Source organism: Pygoscelis adeliae, unplaced genomic scaffold, assembly GCF_000699105.1.
Source record: "Pygoscelis adeliae isolate BGI_AS28 unplaced genomic scaffold, ASM69910v1 Scaffold213, whole genome shotgun sequence".
Classification (NCBI taxonomy): domain Eukaryota; kingdom Metazoa; phylum Chordata; class Aves; order Sphenisciformes; family Spheniscidae; genus Pygoscelis; species Pygoscelis adeliae.
This window is the reverse complement of record NW_008824410.1, coordinates 616,622-633,854: the sequence shown is the minus strand read 5'-3', so window position 1 is coordinate 633,854 and position 17,233 is coordinate 616,622. Positions and strand designations below refer to the sequence as shown.

General features: G+C 40.2%; 1 protein-coding gene across 1 annotated transcript in view; it reads right to left on the bottom strand.

Annotated features, from left to right (window-relative positions):
* PRDM16 (PR domain containing 16) overlaps positions 1 to 17,233 on the bottom strand; it is a 350,772-nt gene that overhangs the window by 220,006 nt on the left and 113,533 nt on the right. The window contains exon 2 of the mRNA XM_009320544.1: positions 2,027 to 2,376. Within this exon, the coding sequence (XP_009318819.1) occupies positions 2,027 to 2,353 (327 nt within the window). The 5' untranslated portion in view covers positions 2,354 to 2,376. The remainder of the gene's footprint in view (positions 1 to 2,026; positions 2,377 to 17,233) is intronic.

The window sequence follows — 17,233 nt, the reverse complement described above, 5'->3', positions numbered from 1 at the left end:
CATTCAGTGCAGAATGGATATAGGGAACATTTCTTAAAAATGTGAATGTAAATACAAACTTTTATCAGAAATACAAAACACAAGGACAAAGTTTTGCCAAGGTCATAGAAAAAAAGATTTGCATTACTCAAATTTGGTCTGACTTCTAGCAGCCAAGGAGGAGATAGCACTTTGTTCCAAAAAATCAGTCTTAAAAAAAAAAAACCAACCAAAAAACAAATGCCACCTATAAATACTAGGTTCAGAAAAAGATAATTCACCTTTCTGTAGGAGCCACTTCCACACTGCAGCCTGCAAATAATCAATATTGCATATTCCTAGAGGAAAATTGTGCTTTGTTTCAGAGAGACCTTAATGTGACGGGTACATTAGGTAATTGCAAGCTGCCTCATACCTGTAGCCTCCCTGAAACAGACAAGTATTTCCAGTATATTAACTGGGATTTTTTTTTCCAAAAAAAACATGTTTTGAAGCTAATACAGTACTACAAATCAAATATTCTGTAATGATATTCACAAGAAAAGCAGCTAACACAAAGATGAACTTCTGAGGAATGCCATCGGCGGGGGGGAGAGGGAATTAAAAGTCTCAGCTGAATTTCCCTTCATTCCCTGCATTAGGAGAGAGAGAAAAGGAAACTCTCAACTTGTTCAACCAAACTCTGATTTTAGCTCTTCAGACATTTCCTACTGCAGAATGACAAAACATGACTGAGTTGTGTTTTTTACTTTTTCCTGCACTTTCAACACATTAAAAAAGTAAACAAAAACATCTGGATATACAGAATATAACTGTTCGCTGATTTTTCAGACTTCACAATCAAGAGTGTAAATATAATCAGACACAATTTAAAATATTAATGCTCAAGTTTGGCCTTTTTGACCTCGTTTTCTAAGAAAACAGGGCTTCTGTGACTGCACCGTTGGCTTGCCCACGTGGTAAGTCTTACTGTTTTATCCCTTAGTTGCTTCCCACCTCCGCACTCCCAATAGTTTTTAAACCACAGCTTCGTGTCAGTTAGTGGCCGATGGAGAAAACAGGCCAAGCTACTGCTTCACGCAGGGGAAAAGGGAGGTAAAATTCAGCTTCCACGTATTTTGAGGGACAGGGCTAGCCTATCAAACAGCATGCGAGTCCTAGCCAGCCAAACCTTTCTGAACCAGCTGCCCCAGATGCAGCCTCTTCCTCTAGACAAAAGACAGCAGATCCGATGCGCAGCAGGGGTACTGTAGTGTAGGGGTGGACATCAGGGCTACAACAGAGAAGCCACTATATATTATATAATGGACACTGGATGCACTGGGCTAGGACTGTGGACACAGAACATAAATCCTAGGCTACATTTCACTGTTCACAGAATCTACTATAATTCATGGTAATTATTAGGGGTACGGGTATTTTCAAATCAAGAATATAGGAGCAGATGAGACTAAGATGGCTTCTGGGACAATCCCAGAAAAGCAGGGAGAAAGATAAGAGTTCTGGGATAGCGGTGTTTTTCCTATTGAAGATTTTTTTTTTTTTTTAGCTCTTAGGGGAAAAATGACTTTCACATATCTTTATCTTTGCTGCAGAACAAGAACTCAAGAACATCTAGGGTGTTAATGGGTACATGCTATTTTTCTATGACCAGTTAATAATGCCTGCACAGTTAACATGGACTGGAAGTCAAAGGTAACACACCCAACTACAAAACATGATGCGACTAATCATATTTCTTCCATTGTGACAAGTTCTGAACACAATTTGAAAATGGCAAGCACTTTAAGAAGTGACCCAACATCATTTAAAACCAACCTTCTAAAATGGTGCTAGAGCAGCATTTGTAGCCCAAGAAGCTATCTTAAAAAGGATTTCTGCTGCTTTTTCAATACTGCATGTAATCGGGGATGCAAAATAACGCAGGGACATACGGCATTAGCAAAGTCACTACTTCTGTCCCCAGGCCAGACAGGACTCAGTCTAGCTTTATGAACAGTTTGCACAGAAGACAAATGAATGTGATTATCACATTCAACACGCTTACCTCCCATCCAAAGTTTGTTTCCTTTAATGTGCTCCTTTGTACTGCCATATAGGGTCCAAATCTTTCCCCAACTTCAATCTTCTTTTTGGCCCAAACCCCTAGCCCTGCCCCTGGAATCGAAGATTCTCTGAGTTCAAAATCTGGTGGGATTGGAATGTCATCAGGAATGTAGACGGGAGCTTCATAAGGTGAGCCCTCCTTGGGAGTGAAGTCCTCACTGGTGGGAAAGGGTGATGGAGGTCCGACAGGAATGGGGGACATAATACTGTCCTCTGTTTCCTCCTCTGCACTTTCGCCAGCAAGGAGATCAGGGTCGGTCTCGTACATATTATTTACAATCTCGCTGTCACCTAAAAGGGGAAACAGCAGAACAAAACACACTGAAATACTCACGTGAACATTAGTTAATCTCTTCTTTGGACAAAGTTTCACAAAGCCTAGTTTGCATGCTTTAAGGACAGAAGTAGTGGCAGAAAAAGAGATAATCCTCACCTACAGAACTCAGGTAGAACTGAGGTAAGAATATTCATACTGGTTGCACAATATTCAGTGCTATTGAAGGATGAGATGGAAGCTAATTGCAGGCCTGTCATGTTATACTGGATCAGGGTTACTGTAGCAGCTGTCTTTCAATAACGGAAAGAGGGAAGAAAACACAGAAGAGGTGTTCATGGATCCCTGTAACCATTTATTGTTCTAACTGGCTCCGTATATTTTGCAGAGGAAATAAAAGAGAAATTAAGGTAAAATCTGACTTAAGTTTGGCAAGAACTGTTTGCCTAGTATTTGGGTTTCTTGGGTTCAATGCATCACACAACAAGCCATGGCTCATGTGACCTTCCAGCTACATCTCAGCAACGTACCTTTTCAGGTGTAACAAAAGCATCACTAGTTTGTAACGCCACTTTAAGACTAATGTGTCCTACATGCTTAAACAGTCAGCATTTTAAGCTACACTCTCAACCACAGCACAGATACTGTTTCGCTGAACTCCACAGGACGGGGATCTGGTTTGCAATAGTGCTACAACAGTCAAAGAGAAAGCTAGGGAAAAGCTGTACACTTTTGTCTGTTCCACACAACATCTCATAAACTAGACAGAAACAGATTAACCCAAGCACTTAAAAACACAGGCCTAAAATGCTTATTTAATTTCACACTATTCAGGCTGTAAGAATTTCAGAGGCAAATCACTATTTCTTTTTCCCTTTTTTAAAATAATGATTTGTGTGGTCTTTCCGCAAAAACATCAGCAGAACTGCAGCTGTTTTTCCTATGCCTCCACTTCTTCAGTTGTACAAGGTAGTAAGGGAGGGGAAAAAACCAACGTAAGAAGATTTGAATGGAATGTATATAGAATAAAGGCAAAATTTTAAGTAGGAGGAGTTAACATTACTAGCCAGAATTGATAACTGCATCCAGTTAGAAATACCATGTCAAATCTTTCATGCTTAGCGTCTTCAGTATAATTACAGCACTGTTCAGCTCAGTGCCTACAAAAGACTGGGAATCAAATTAGTCCAGAGGATAGGAAGGGAGCATGTGCGTGTGTGTGTTTGGGGAAAACAAACACATCCCACACACTCCCCCCCAAAGTAAATACCCTTAATCCTGCAAGGATTTTTAAGCTTCATTTTCCAGCAACAAATTATTACACTTCAGAGAATTACAAGTCAATTCCATTATTAAAGCTGTAACAACATGCATCCATTTTCTGGTTTGATATTGGCTTGTACAAGCTAAAAATATTCTTCAAACGTCCCTTCCTCTTCCATCACTTGCCAAAACCAAATAATCTGAGACGTGTTTACCTGAATGCACTGAAAGAAAACTAAATAAGAAAAAAGTCTGTGAGCACAGGAGTTGACTAAGAAGTTTTCAGAAAAATACTTTTAACTGGAAAACGATAGTCTACTGAATCCAAAATGCTTCATTCAGACACGCATTTCAGTGATTTCACGGCAGAATTCTGCTTGCTGTGTGCAGTTCTGCTAAGAAACTGCCACATTTCCTCCAATTTCATTTATGGATCGACCAAAGAGGACAATCTTCCAAGGTAGCCTTGCCGCAAGAGCTCTTAGGGCTTCCTCCAGCTATTCCCTGCTCTACAGATGGGATTCTGCAAGTCCCCCGCACCTGTAGTTCTAACAGCGACTCGGCCACATTTCCAGATCGGGAGCCCGGACAACACAGCTGGAGCTCCATTTTGACTCTTCCCTCTCTGCCACAGGGCCAGTAAATGTGGAGGATCATAGCTGAGTGGATGTCAGATCTCAGAACCCAAGAATACATTCCATTTTTCTATTTTTAGAACCAAACACTCCAATCATTTCAAAATTAACTGTCCCTTTCCTCCTTCGCTTTCCTGACCATACAAAATTTTGAAATTTAAGTCTTTTGATTACAAAATTAATGATTTTTAAAAACTTATTACTATTTTTTACAAAATTTCTCAAAGACAGAAAACTCTAGTTTTTGACCAACTTTCCCTTGGACTTGTATGCAGTGAAATTCCCACAAGCAAACCTCATTCTGATGAACTTGTGTTTGGAATACGTTTATTCTTATGAAATGCAGTTGTTGTTGTTGTTGTGATACTAGTGCTGAAAGCTCCTATTCAGTCTGATTAACCATCCCTGCTTAGAAGAAAGCTCCTTCTTAAAAGAATTTATGAAGAGAAGGAAGGGGAAATGGCTTATAGAGTCTTACAGACGAGACACATAGCCACAGAGAGAAGGCACAGGTTGCTAACAGAGCTGCGAAATGAACCCCGGGTCTTAGCCGATCACCTTCGTGAGGAAAGCATCCTCCTCCTCACTCCAAAGGTAGAACAGAAAGGAAAGAGACTTCAGTCTGCAAGATCGCCATTACAGTTCCTGCCTGAAGAAAGTACCTTCACCAGAACTTCTAACCTCACAAACACCTATATTAACCATGAATGGAGACGATTTTTTTGTTCGGTAAGCGGACAAACCCAGAGCAGGGTAATTTGTAGAAGCATTGCCATAGTTTGCAATCCAAACACAGGCCTACAGTCACTGCTAACCAGGCTTCAGTTATGACAGAAGTGTTTCCAATCACTCCTAGTTTGCCGGAAAGTCAAAAACTCGAGTTCTTTTTAAGACTCAAAAAATATGCTACACAATAGCACATCATTTACATTTATGAAATCTTGAAATTATTTGGGGTTTTTTAAGGTTTGACGTTATAGGTTTATAATTGTAGCGATCATTCTGAAACATTCTTTGGGCAGCCAAAAGAAGCAATTCAGAGGTGAACAGAAAAAAATATGCAAGCTGCTGTCTTAAACAAAAACAAAACCCACGTCACTAGTTTCTCTTACCCACTGCAGCATCTGCATTCTGACTATAAAACCTTGACGATTGTGATTTCCTGAGCCAAGCCAGGAGTGCTGGAGAGCTCCTACACAGCGATGCAGAGATGTATCGTAAACAAACCAACAGATTTGCAAACAGATACGTCATTGATAAATTTTAAGGACAGAAAAGAGGATTTGTGCTAATTCCCTATGACCTCCTGCATTACTTAGACCACAGGACTCCTCTGAATTATTTCCATCTTCAAGATCAGAAGGTGGTACCAAGCTTACCTTTTAGGCTGAAAACCCCCTACTTGAAGATTTTCCAGCAATGGCCAACAAGCCTTGGTACACTGCTCCACATTTATACTGCACTACTACACCTCTGCCCAGTAGTGATTACTGTGAAGGGAGAAGGGCTTGTACAGCACTCTCCCCACACACGCACACACAGAAAGCACACAGTTCGACAGCAAGTGCTAATGGGGGAATTATAAGCCCCTTTGTCTCCTCTCTCCCTGGCAAGCCGTCTGCCTCCTTTTTACCTTCTGCATTCAACACCCCTCCCTTTTCAATTTTTGAGGATGTCACCTCTTAACCTCTTGAATGAGCTACATAGGATAGAGTATCTTTCACTGAAATGCGTGTTTTCAACCCTTTCAAGACTCCTGACTGAACCATCTGTGGTTTTTCAACAACTTTTTTGAACTATCTATATTAGAACTGGCTAGAGGATTCCAGGATCATCCAGTGCTAAATCCAGAGAGAAGTTTTCCAAAGGAACTCCACTGAAGACAACAGACTTAATCTCTGGGAAGCATTTACCTCTTCAGATTGCTAGTGCTAAACAGGGCCTTTTACAGATTTTACGATCTTTATCATACAAAGTATAATACTTTAATATCATACACTGTACTTAACTGAACAGTTACTCAGGCATCATAAACCATTTAAACATAGAGTTATCAGAACTGTGCTCTTACATCTCACATTTCCTATATCTGAAAAATTTTATATATATACATATATTTAGTTCCAACTTCCCAGTGCACAAAAGCCATTAATGAAATTTCCCTCTAACTAAAAAAGAGCATTTTCACTCTAATGGTTTGAGATTAAGAAGAAAGTAAGTTTCAGAAATCTTCTCTGAAAGCTACTAGGAAATAGAAAAGTAATTACTATGTATCTTCAAAGTTTTTGCCACATTAATTGGAGTGCTCGTTAGCATATTAGAATACTGTATTTGAATTAAATGTGATGAACTGATATTCATATGCCTCATATCAAACTGAAGCAGAATTGATGTTACTTCCAAGTACAGGAGGTTTAGCTGGCAAGAAAACTGTAGTACTCACAGAAAGCTGGGTAAAACGTTAAAGTAATACTCCAAAATACCAGTCAGTAAGAAAATTAAGATTCATTGTGTAAAGCAAAAACAGTTCGCATGAAATTGCATTTACTGAAAGTTAGTTGCAGCTACACCATAATAAAGCCATAGTTATTAGTCCCAAATTAATCTGAATTAGCAAAAATACAAGTATTCCCATTAGCTACTGCATCAGCTATTAATTGAAACTCAGCATGGATTATTATTTCCTTCCAATGCTGTAGTTCACAGAGCAAAAAGGGATGTTTGTTTAGTGTTGAAAAAGTTGGGTACTAACAAAAGATACCCTATCTGTTGAAAGGGAAAGCATCTCAAGGAACTGCAAACAGTGCTTACTTATGCACCAGAATATTATTCTAACACGGAAGTCTCAGAGCAGAACCTCTAAAAGAGGCACACTGAAATGCAGAATCAGATTTAATAGAGGGAACGATGCAAAAGAAGTGGCAAGCAACAGAGATGGATGAATAAACTGGCTTGGATAAAGGCAAGCTTTGAGCAGGTGACCAACACTGACCAAAAAATCAGCTGAGCGTTCCAGTTCTGATTCTGGAAATTCTACCTGACAGGAATAAAACTGTTATAAAGATGGTCTAATTTATTAATTTAATGTTAAACAATTTTCACCAATCAGAAAATTACTCATCAACTGAACAACTGCTCCTGATGAAGAAAATGAGCAATACCCAAAGTAATTTTCAACCACTCCCATCAGACAAGTGGTGATGATCTAGAAGCATCTTTCAGTAGGCCCCAGCATTTCGTAACGTGTACTCTTACTATGAAGAGTCAACAGAGCTATGGTAGGTAAAGAAAAATTCAGGGTAAATAAGCTGAGAACCACGCCTTATATATATACAGAATACAGTTATATACAGAAGTATATAGTATTCAAGGGCAATTCTCTGGATGTGGCCTGTCTCACCCTCTAGAGGCGTAAAGGCATCCCTGCTGACCAGGTTCTAAAAGAACACACCTATGATGATGCCAAACATCAGTATGAACATGAAATAAGCTTGAGAAGCAAGCTACGCAAGCAGTTCTGAACACGCTGGGGGGGGCAAGTCCCAGGGAGCCTGAAATACATAAGAGATAGGAAGCTTAAGAGTGAAAACCGTAGACTCAGAGGGTAATAATGTTTGGGGATTTGTCCAAGAGGGGTCAATTGCTAAGCTACAATATCCATATGTAACGAAAATGGAGCTTTTTTTCATCCAAAAAGGAAAAAAGGGGGGGAGGGAAACAGATGAAGGGGAAAAGAAAAACACATTTGTCATACAATACAAGTACTTGAAGTATTTTGGGAACAGATTTGCCATCTCTCAATTAAACATGAGGCAGCATGACTGTGCTTTCATTGCACAGTAGTTTCCACTATGATAACAAGTCCAACAACTGCCTCATTGTGGACCATGCAGAAATGAGAGGGACTCCCACAGTGCATATTAATGACTGACCTCTGATGTAATCGGGGGGGGAAACAGCACCCAACAAAAATTACAGTTTTCACTGCAGCATGGAAGACAGTTCTTCCTGCCAAATAGAAACCATCGGGGAAGAATAGCTGAAAAAGCAAGGCTCGACTTAAGGTATACATACTACATCTCTTCTGTATCCTCAGAATACACCTTCTGTCTGAAAGACACGTCTCCTCCTCTATTTTTTTTTTTGATGCCTAATAAAGATTTTCCTGAGTTCATGCCTAAGAAACCTGGTGGCAGACTTTACTAAAGAAGAGGATTTTGATTCCTTTGCCAACATTTTTTTGCTCCAGCTTTTGAGAAATACAGAGAACTGCCTGCTACAGCTTACAAATGTTTCCTCTGCTAAAAAGTGCAACCCTCCTTACTCAAACATGTCGCCAGAAACAAGCTTTCATAAGTATGATATACTCCATAATCCTGAAAATACTTGTGGTTGCTGTAAATGTTTTCTCTCCTAGTATTAGCAAGTCAAATTATTTTCTACTCTATGATTAGCCTCTTTTGCACTTAAGAAACAGGAATTCCAACTGAGTTGAAAAGCAAAACTAGGTTTATTGGAGCACGACCTGTGAAAATTTTCAAATGATACAAGTAAAGTATAAAGACACCTCGCTACTGAACACTGCTCATTTAATTTCTTCTATGGGACAATCAGGCCAGTTCTGGTTAAATTTTAATTTACTCTGAAGTTGAACCCACATCTGACGGACCTCAGATTTCAAGAGAAATCGTAAAACACAGGTAACCTTTTCCATCTGCCTTTTCAGTTGCTAAAATAAGTTATCAGGGACTGGCAACAGGCACGAAACGACAATGAAACAGCACATTTTCAGGTCACGATAGTTCCGATACAAGAGATACCACATGGCAGCTGTGTGAGCAGAATCACCAGATAGGTATACATATGCACGTTGGGTTTGTCACCACAATTAAATATTTAGATCAATAGCTTTTACATAGTATTTATTAACAGCCAGGGCTATCAGAGAAAATCAGAGCCGTTCCTGTTCCTATCGCTCCTGTTGTGCACTGCCAAGCAGAGCCGTTCGGACAGAATGGGTGCCCGGCCCGTATCTGCCCAGGATCTGCAGGAGGCAGCGGGCAACTGCACAGCACAGCTCCATTGTCCACCCTTCCTATCGGCTGTACCTGCCTTGTCCAGAACATCATCTGGGCAAAACTCCAGGCAGCATGCCTTCTGAGTCTAGCTCTAAAGTGATGAGCCCTGCTGTGGAAGAGCTTCCAGAGATATTAGGTAGATTTCACTAAAACATACAGATGTGCTAGCAGATCTCCACAGGTCATGTTTATTCCAGGGATTTTAGGCAAATTCAGCAGCTGGGGTTTAGTTTTGATTAGAGCTGAAGCATCTGCGACAAGTCCATCTACTTGCACTACTTCTTCAGTATTGATTAAGCCTCCTTAATTTCTGGTTATTGCATTGCTGATAGGCCTATAACCATCACTTTGCAGAATCTTTTAGATTGCCCTCACTGCATATCATAACATTTGTCAACCTCAGTGCTCCTCTCAGCATTACTCTAGATGTAACACAACTGGTTAAAAAAGAAAAAAAGCAGATAACATCTTGTTGTTTTGGAACAATCTTCAGTTCTACTGAGTTTCATCACAAATTAGCTGGCTGCTCTTCGAGAGCTGTATGTGGGATGTGGCCATTCACTGATGACAACCATGCTGTCATACATCTGCCCCTCTTCTAATGGCAAGTATTTCAATGCTCTGGGATGTCTGGTTATGTGAAAAGCAGTACAGAAATACAACTTGACCTTATTGTTATTGTCATGAAACTAAAATTAGTCCTTCAAAGCTCACTACCAAAATTACTCAATAAAAAGACCCATTGAAAGGTTGTTTCCACAGATAATCAGATATGGGCATAGGCTTAAAATCTGTGTGACACCAATGAGGTTCTTGCAACAATGAGAGTGATGCTTTAGTATTGGTGAGAGACCTCATGAATAACCTATTCAGCAGCCGTAATGAAAGAAAAAAAAAAGTCTGACGTTAAAGGAAATGGTGGTAGAAGAAACAATGAGTTAGATTTCGGGTGGGGGGGTTTTGTAGGTTTTGTATTTGTTTTTTAATACATTTATTAATATTATTATTATGTAATATAAAATTCTGCTAAGGAAATATGTACTTATCTGAAACAACTAAGCATCTTCTACATTCACAGACATTGCAAAGAACATCTCCAACTCCTTCGCTAGGGACACTTACAGAACACACCAAGAATGAATTAGTATCGGGCAACCAATGTCTGATCAGTAAGCACAATCTGCCTTGAATTTCACTGACCTTGAAATAAATACAAAACTGGGCCCGATCCTACGTTCCTTCTGCACTCAGAACTCCCATCGAGAGCAATGGGAATATCAAGAGCAAAGAGAACACAGGACTGAGCCCATAACACTTTTGTCATACTCCACAGCATTGTGCTGTTGGCTGACACCGGGGTGACTTTCCAAGCTCAAATTTGGCAGACAGCTCCGAATGGGACGTTCACAGAAAGCAGCTCATTTTTACTTGTGCATACAATAACAACAGGCTGAAGTCCACAATGCTGCCAGGTCAGAGACGCTCTTGTCCAATTGGTCTGTATTCATACAACATATGTATAAAAAACCAGGTATTTTCACTTTCTAAACAACAAGGAGAAGAATTACAGGCACCCACTGAACTCATACTTTGCCTCAGAAGCTAACCTGGAATTCTCAGGCCCAAGAATTTGATCAAAAGAGTAGAAAATACAAATATGCAAGCAGAATTGTAACTTCGTACCTAAGACTGAAACAACACAGTGGTAAACTGACAGACTCTCTTTCCTTAGGGATTAATTGGTTGTTGAAAGGGTTTTTTTACGCAATAACTCTAACTTTGCAACTCATTCCTAGCTGTAAGTTTAGAAACACATGCAGGTATTAAAACGGTAGTATTGTCTAGAACTGTTTGTTATTGGGCTATTATAATATAAAAGGTATCATCAGAAAAATACCCGCTAGGACAGGACTTCCCTGGGATTCATTTCCATTTTTCTGACTCTAGAGGAAAAGCAGTGGGTGACCTCAAACACCTTTTCCAACCCAAAGAGGGACGTTGCCACCCCCCTTACAAGTCCACGGAACGGATCGAGGTTCCTGCACCACATGGATTTTCCTTTAGAAACATTCCCCGGGGAAGAAAACAAAACAATCAAACAAAAAAATTCCAGATATAGAGCTATGTTAGAAAGAAGGCATGGAGTATTTCACACCTCCAGAAAATGAGACTGCCTACATTTTTAACTCTGGAGTGACAGGATTCCGTCTCTATTTGCTGTACACTCAGTATGTTTCATCAGCAAAAATAGTCATTTTTATGACCGATTTGTAGACCAGCAGAGCTGGAACAAATCACCAACATTACAGCCTAATTCAGCCAAGAGTGCAAATACTTACATTAAGCAAGTATGTGCTTAACTACTGCCAACGACTGACAGGGTTCATTGCCTCTGAATATTGTGCCGCCCATCTATAATTTACTTCAGGTAAATTATAACAAGTACCTATCCTATACCCTGCCTTACTCCATTCGGAATTCTGCATGAACCTCGCTCCCCGCTCTCACTTCGTCCTGAACAGGGCAGAAAGCTGACAGCCAGGCGCAGACCAGAACTTAGAAGACACATCTATAAATCACAAAGGACACTCGAAAGCACCAAACAGCACCCACCCAAACAGTGACTTCGGAACAGTGAATGATCTTAGTGATCAGATTGCCACCTGATGGCCACAGCTGAAATACAATAGAAAATTAGAAAGTCCCTACTTGGACTGAATCTGTCTGCCCTCAGTTACAAAGCCTGATTTCCACAAATTTCAAGCACTTCGCAGCACCAGGAACTGGCATCCCGTCTCACACGGGCTCACGTTCTTTAGGATGCAGGTCTTCCGCAGCATGCTTTGCAAACAGCAGCATCAAAATAAAAAAGTCAAGGTGTCCAGCACAATCCTCAGTAAGACTCCATTATTCAGTTCACCTAGGAACGGTTTCCCAGTCACCCTACTGGTGAAGGTAACCAATTCCCAATTGTTGGCAAGACAGTTCACCTACAACAGCACGTTTCCCTCAACACACAGGGAGTCTTCAGACTAAAGAAAAGAACGGCTGGTATTAGTAACACTTCAAAGAGATTGCATACGTAAGCCAAAGACCTAAAATCCAGTGCAAGACCATCTCTGGTAGCTAGTCTAAAATATTTGGGTTTCCTTCTGCCAGAAAGGTTGCAAATTAGCGCCAAAACTGTGGTGACAAGAATTATTCCTCTTTCATCAAGGATGGGACTGAAGCATTAAATGCTTCACGGCCATACCAAAATGGCTTTTCCTCCATCCACAGACAACATTCATTTAATTTTAATGGCTGTAAGGAAAGGACAATAAAGAATAAATTACCTAAGATTCTTGAGCCTGTCACACAAGTTCTTCCTTCCATTCATTGCAAGAACCTTTCTCCTCCATCTAAGCTGTGCTGGTAAGCAGCTACAGCATTTGCTAGTGGACGCTGGTCAGAAAGCAACACATTCAGCAACCAAAACAGAAACTGCCAAAGAGCAACCTCCTGTACACACGTGGAGGCCAGTGGTCTGCACGGTCCTCAGACTATGGAGAGATGCTCTGAAAGGTTTTACACACAACTCTAACTGCCGCAGGAGGAACGTAAATTCTGCTTCAAATGAGCATTTAGAAATGTCTTTTTTTCTCTTTCATTCATTCATGAAAACCCTTCATCTTCACAAGTTTTACAGCTGAAAAATAGATTTGGGAAATAAATGTACAGGGAGGGAAGTGGTTTTGCCAACATGCCACTGTGCCGAAGGAGTGCCACACGATCCATTTCTACCTTTGAGAAATTATACCACTAATACAATCCTCTATTTAATTTTTTTGTTTAATGGGCACTTCTGCTATAACTTGCTGTGATTTTGCCTATTTTTTTTCCTCCACAGATGCTGAACATATCTAGAAATATCCAGCTTGAAATAATATCTTTTTTCCCTTCGGCTATCTCTGATTCCCCCCCCCAAATCCTGGGCCTTGAAGAACAGGTGACACTAATACATAGAGCACATTAGATATATTTCTCAGTGAAGTAAGCGTGTTTCTTCTTTAGAACATATCCATAGGTCTTCACAGGCTCCCTGGCTTTATTATCTGAAAGCACCCAAAATGCTACAATTGAAAGGAACTAGGGACAACCAGAATGGTTCTAGGTGGAGATCTAGTATTTCATATTCCCTGCTCAAGATGCAACGGTCGCACAGTTGCGATAGGCTAAGTCACAAGTTACTGGCTTTGTTCCAACTGACAAACCAACCAGCTAAATTCCACTGAATAGGTGTGCATATAAAATTCACATTCAGATTCTACTAACCTCAAATCCTTTGAGTACACAGTCAGCTCTGAGCTGATACCATAATAAACCCTTCCTACCCAGCTCTAGCGGACATCTAAACTCCAGCTCTCTTAGCTTGTTGGTCTGTATTTTCCCTTAAAACACTGTAAGTACATTTTACTTACACACTACGAAGCACAGTATTTCAGACACACTCAAGAAGCAGGAAGATGCTGATTTTGTAGAAAGGATCCTGGAAATCAGTGGTCAGGTAATACAGTCCTGACAGACCCAGCTGTTCAAAAATCTGATTGCCAAGCTCACTGCAACTCAGTAACATCCCTTTGTGGCAACTAACACCTGTTCTGACAAACCCATGCAAATTACGCCATCCCAAAACACTTGCATTTGCAGGACTACTCATGGAAATTTTGATTTATACATGCCACCGAAATAAAGTCCAAAGGAGATGCAAGTTTTAACACATCTCCCGTGTAAAATTTCAGAAGAGAGCAAGCTATGTGCACTTCTCTCACAACAGGAAACTTTCACAGTTACTGTGGCATTCGAATGTCCTAGTCTACCACTCAAATTACTCCATCTTTGCAATTGGTGTTTAAGGACAGAATACATGAAACTCCCCTGAACCCCTGTCTAATGCAGAACTGCTGCAGAACACATTAAAAACCAATTTAGTCCTGGAGAATACTAAGAACTGCAGAGTTATTCAGAGACGGAGACAGTGAGGGATGAGGCAGGGGAAGGAGACGGGAGAACTAAAAGGAAAAGGACTATGATAAAAACTAAACATTTGCAAGCATAACACCTTTTCCATGTTTAATTTGTATATTCATTTTTCAGGTTCCATGTCTATGGTCTGTTTTGTCTTGATTGCAATTATACCTCTCAAAGCAGATTCAAGCCTTTTTATTAAAAAGAAACAGCAAACACCTTACATCAGAAGTGAGCTGTAAGAACAGATGATGACTGAGGACAGAGCAGAAGAGTTAATCGGATGTATCTTTCAACAAACGTTCTAAAAAATAGTTGCTTCAGAACTTGGCTGTAAGAAGACAGGTATTAAGGATTTACAGTGCCTTTGGTTTTAAGTAAAAAATTAAGTTTTTTCTTTTATTAGGGATTTCTGCTGGCAGAAACGAAGAATAAAGCCTGAAACAGTATTTCAATGTGTTCCTTAATACGCATTTTCCTCCAGTAAAAGCAGCAGGGAAAGTGTCCAAATTACTCTCCAATAAATGCCACTACTATATTTCCAGTAAAAGTCTAGTTCAACCAGGCATCAAAAGTACTTCCACATAAGATCCTTTTAGAATCAAGCTCTTCAGAGAATGTTGTTGTCCACAGCTACACTTCACCTGATCTCTCTGTGTTCACCATTTTGTTTTATATTTGAATTCAAGATGACATTTCTACAAATTGTGCTAGGTTAAAAAATTAATTCGATGCATATTTGGATGCAGTAGACAAAGTAGGTTCTTTTAAGGAAAAAAAGCTCTACTATCTTATTATTAAAGCCACTGGAGAAAATATTAGCCTTTGGGATTTCTGTCTCTAAACTATTTACAACATAATAGCTCCAATGAAGCGTCACGAGAAACGTACAGTGTATTACATGTACAGTCATAACAAACATTTGTGAAGAATCTATGGAAATAATACAACAGAAAGAAAATCTGCAAAGGAAGAGATGAAAGCCTAAAGAAAATGCTCCACTTCGTAAAGAAAAATCATAATTGCTTTTCAGTGGTTTGCTTATTTTTGCTACAAAATACCTCCCCTTTAAAAATCTATAAAACTATAGAAAGGCTCTAATTCTACGGAAATTTCTTTGCTGGAAATGCAGTAAAGTGGAACTTGAAAAATGATTACAAGATAAATTCTCCGCGAAGAGAAATGTTACCTATTTAGAATAAATAAATAAATGCAGTTGGACTAGCTCTCCAAAAACTAACAAATAATGCTGGATATTTCTCTCAGTCCTGGATGTCAAACCATAGAACAAGAATAAAGCATTTGTAAGTCTCCAAAAGGAGACCTTGCAATTGGAATTCACATCTTTGCCAAGTGAAAGCTTTTCGGCTGTTGTCACCGTCTCATTGTCATTCAACTCACTGTGGGTTCCCCAGGGTCCAGAACAGGAGTCCTGGCATTATTAACATAGCAGATTAATAGCAGCAGGAAAAGACATTTTCACAAACATGCTAAATATTAATATTAATCGATAACAATTTATATTTCCTAACATGAGCCAGACAAACATACCCCAGGCATGGAGGAGAGGAGGGAGGGCAGAGCAAGGAAAGGGACAGTGTCAACAGACTGTACAGAATAAAAGGGAATCAGTGAATCAATGCAGGACAGAGGACTGAGCCGTGAGGTGGGTGTCAAAAGCAGAGCTCTATTTTCAGAGGCACAGAGGCACACATTTTAACGCCACAATATAAGTTGGATTTTCCATCCCTGGCCAAAAAAAAATCCAGTGAAGCTCACCAATTTTATACGGCAAAATAAACAGCAGAGCTCTGCAAAAACAGTGAAAAATTGCTTCATACTATATTTGCCATCCCAAGTAACACTGTACTCTGCAAACCATATTTTCCTCAACACTCGTAACACTATATAGATATTTTTTAAATTCAGATATGCACAAAGTTAACAAGTTTCTAGATTTGTACTTCAAGCCTGCCTCATACTCAGGCTATTTTCTACCACCTTCCCCTTCTATTTTAAAGCCAAAAAATCTGTAAAACTTGTTGCATTTTTTCTAATGGATTATACCAGTCAAGTTTTTAAAATTCAGTCTTTGAAAGTCTTTATCATTATCTCATGTACTTTTTAATTATGAGCAGCAGAAGTAGAATGCACAGTCCTATTGCTAAAGAGGTTCCCAAATTATCCACCCCACAATGTCTGCGTTGCTTAAACCACATCAAACCATTCCAGCTCAAGACCTCTTAGCAGAACGTAAATCCCACTGGGTCACTAAGCTGAGTCCTCCTAGAGCTGTGTACGACCAATGGAGTTTTTATTCACAAAATTCAAGGATGCATTTTTGCAGGAGCCTCAAACTTCAGTTTGACTCAAGAATCGTGTTTTTTCCAGACCTGAAAGTCAAGTGAAAATCCATGTGAAAACTCCTCTTTGTACAGAAAAGGCTGCCCGAGTTCCTCCCCAGGCAGGATACACCAAGGGTTATCAAACATTAAGCTGGAGCTTTTATCTCTGGAGATTTTATACAACCACATTAACTGGCACGCTGAAAGAACACGCACTGCCTCTGTGCACAGATGACAGCAAACCTTATGACCGCCAGAACGGGGGACAGACGAGGATATAGCACTGTACCACCCCTGGTGCCGAATTCCTCTGGGCTGGTTCTGCCGTGACGTATGCCGAGAGCCTCTGAGCTGGGCTGCCCCATGTCGTGCTGGCAGGGCCTGAATCTTAGGTCAGGACCCGGGGCTGGTGTGTTACTCCCTGATGTGCTGCCTGCTTGCCTGGGGTTAGCAGTGGATCTGAATGCTTCTCACTCCAGATGCATACATTCCAACCAGCTAATTACTGGGTTGGGGGGGGGGGGGGGGCGGGGGGGGTCAGTGCTC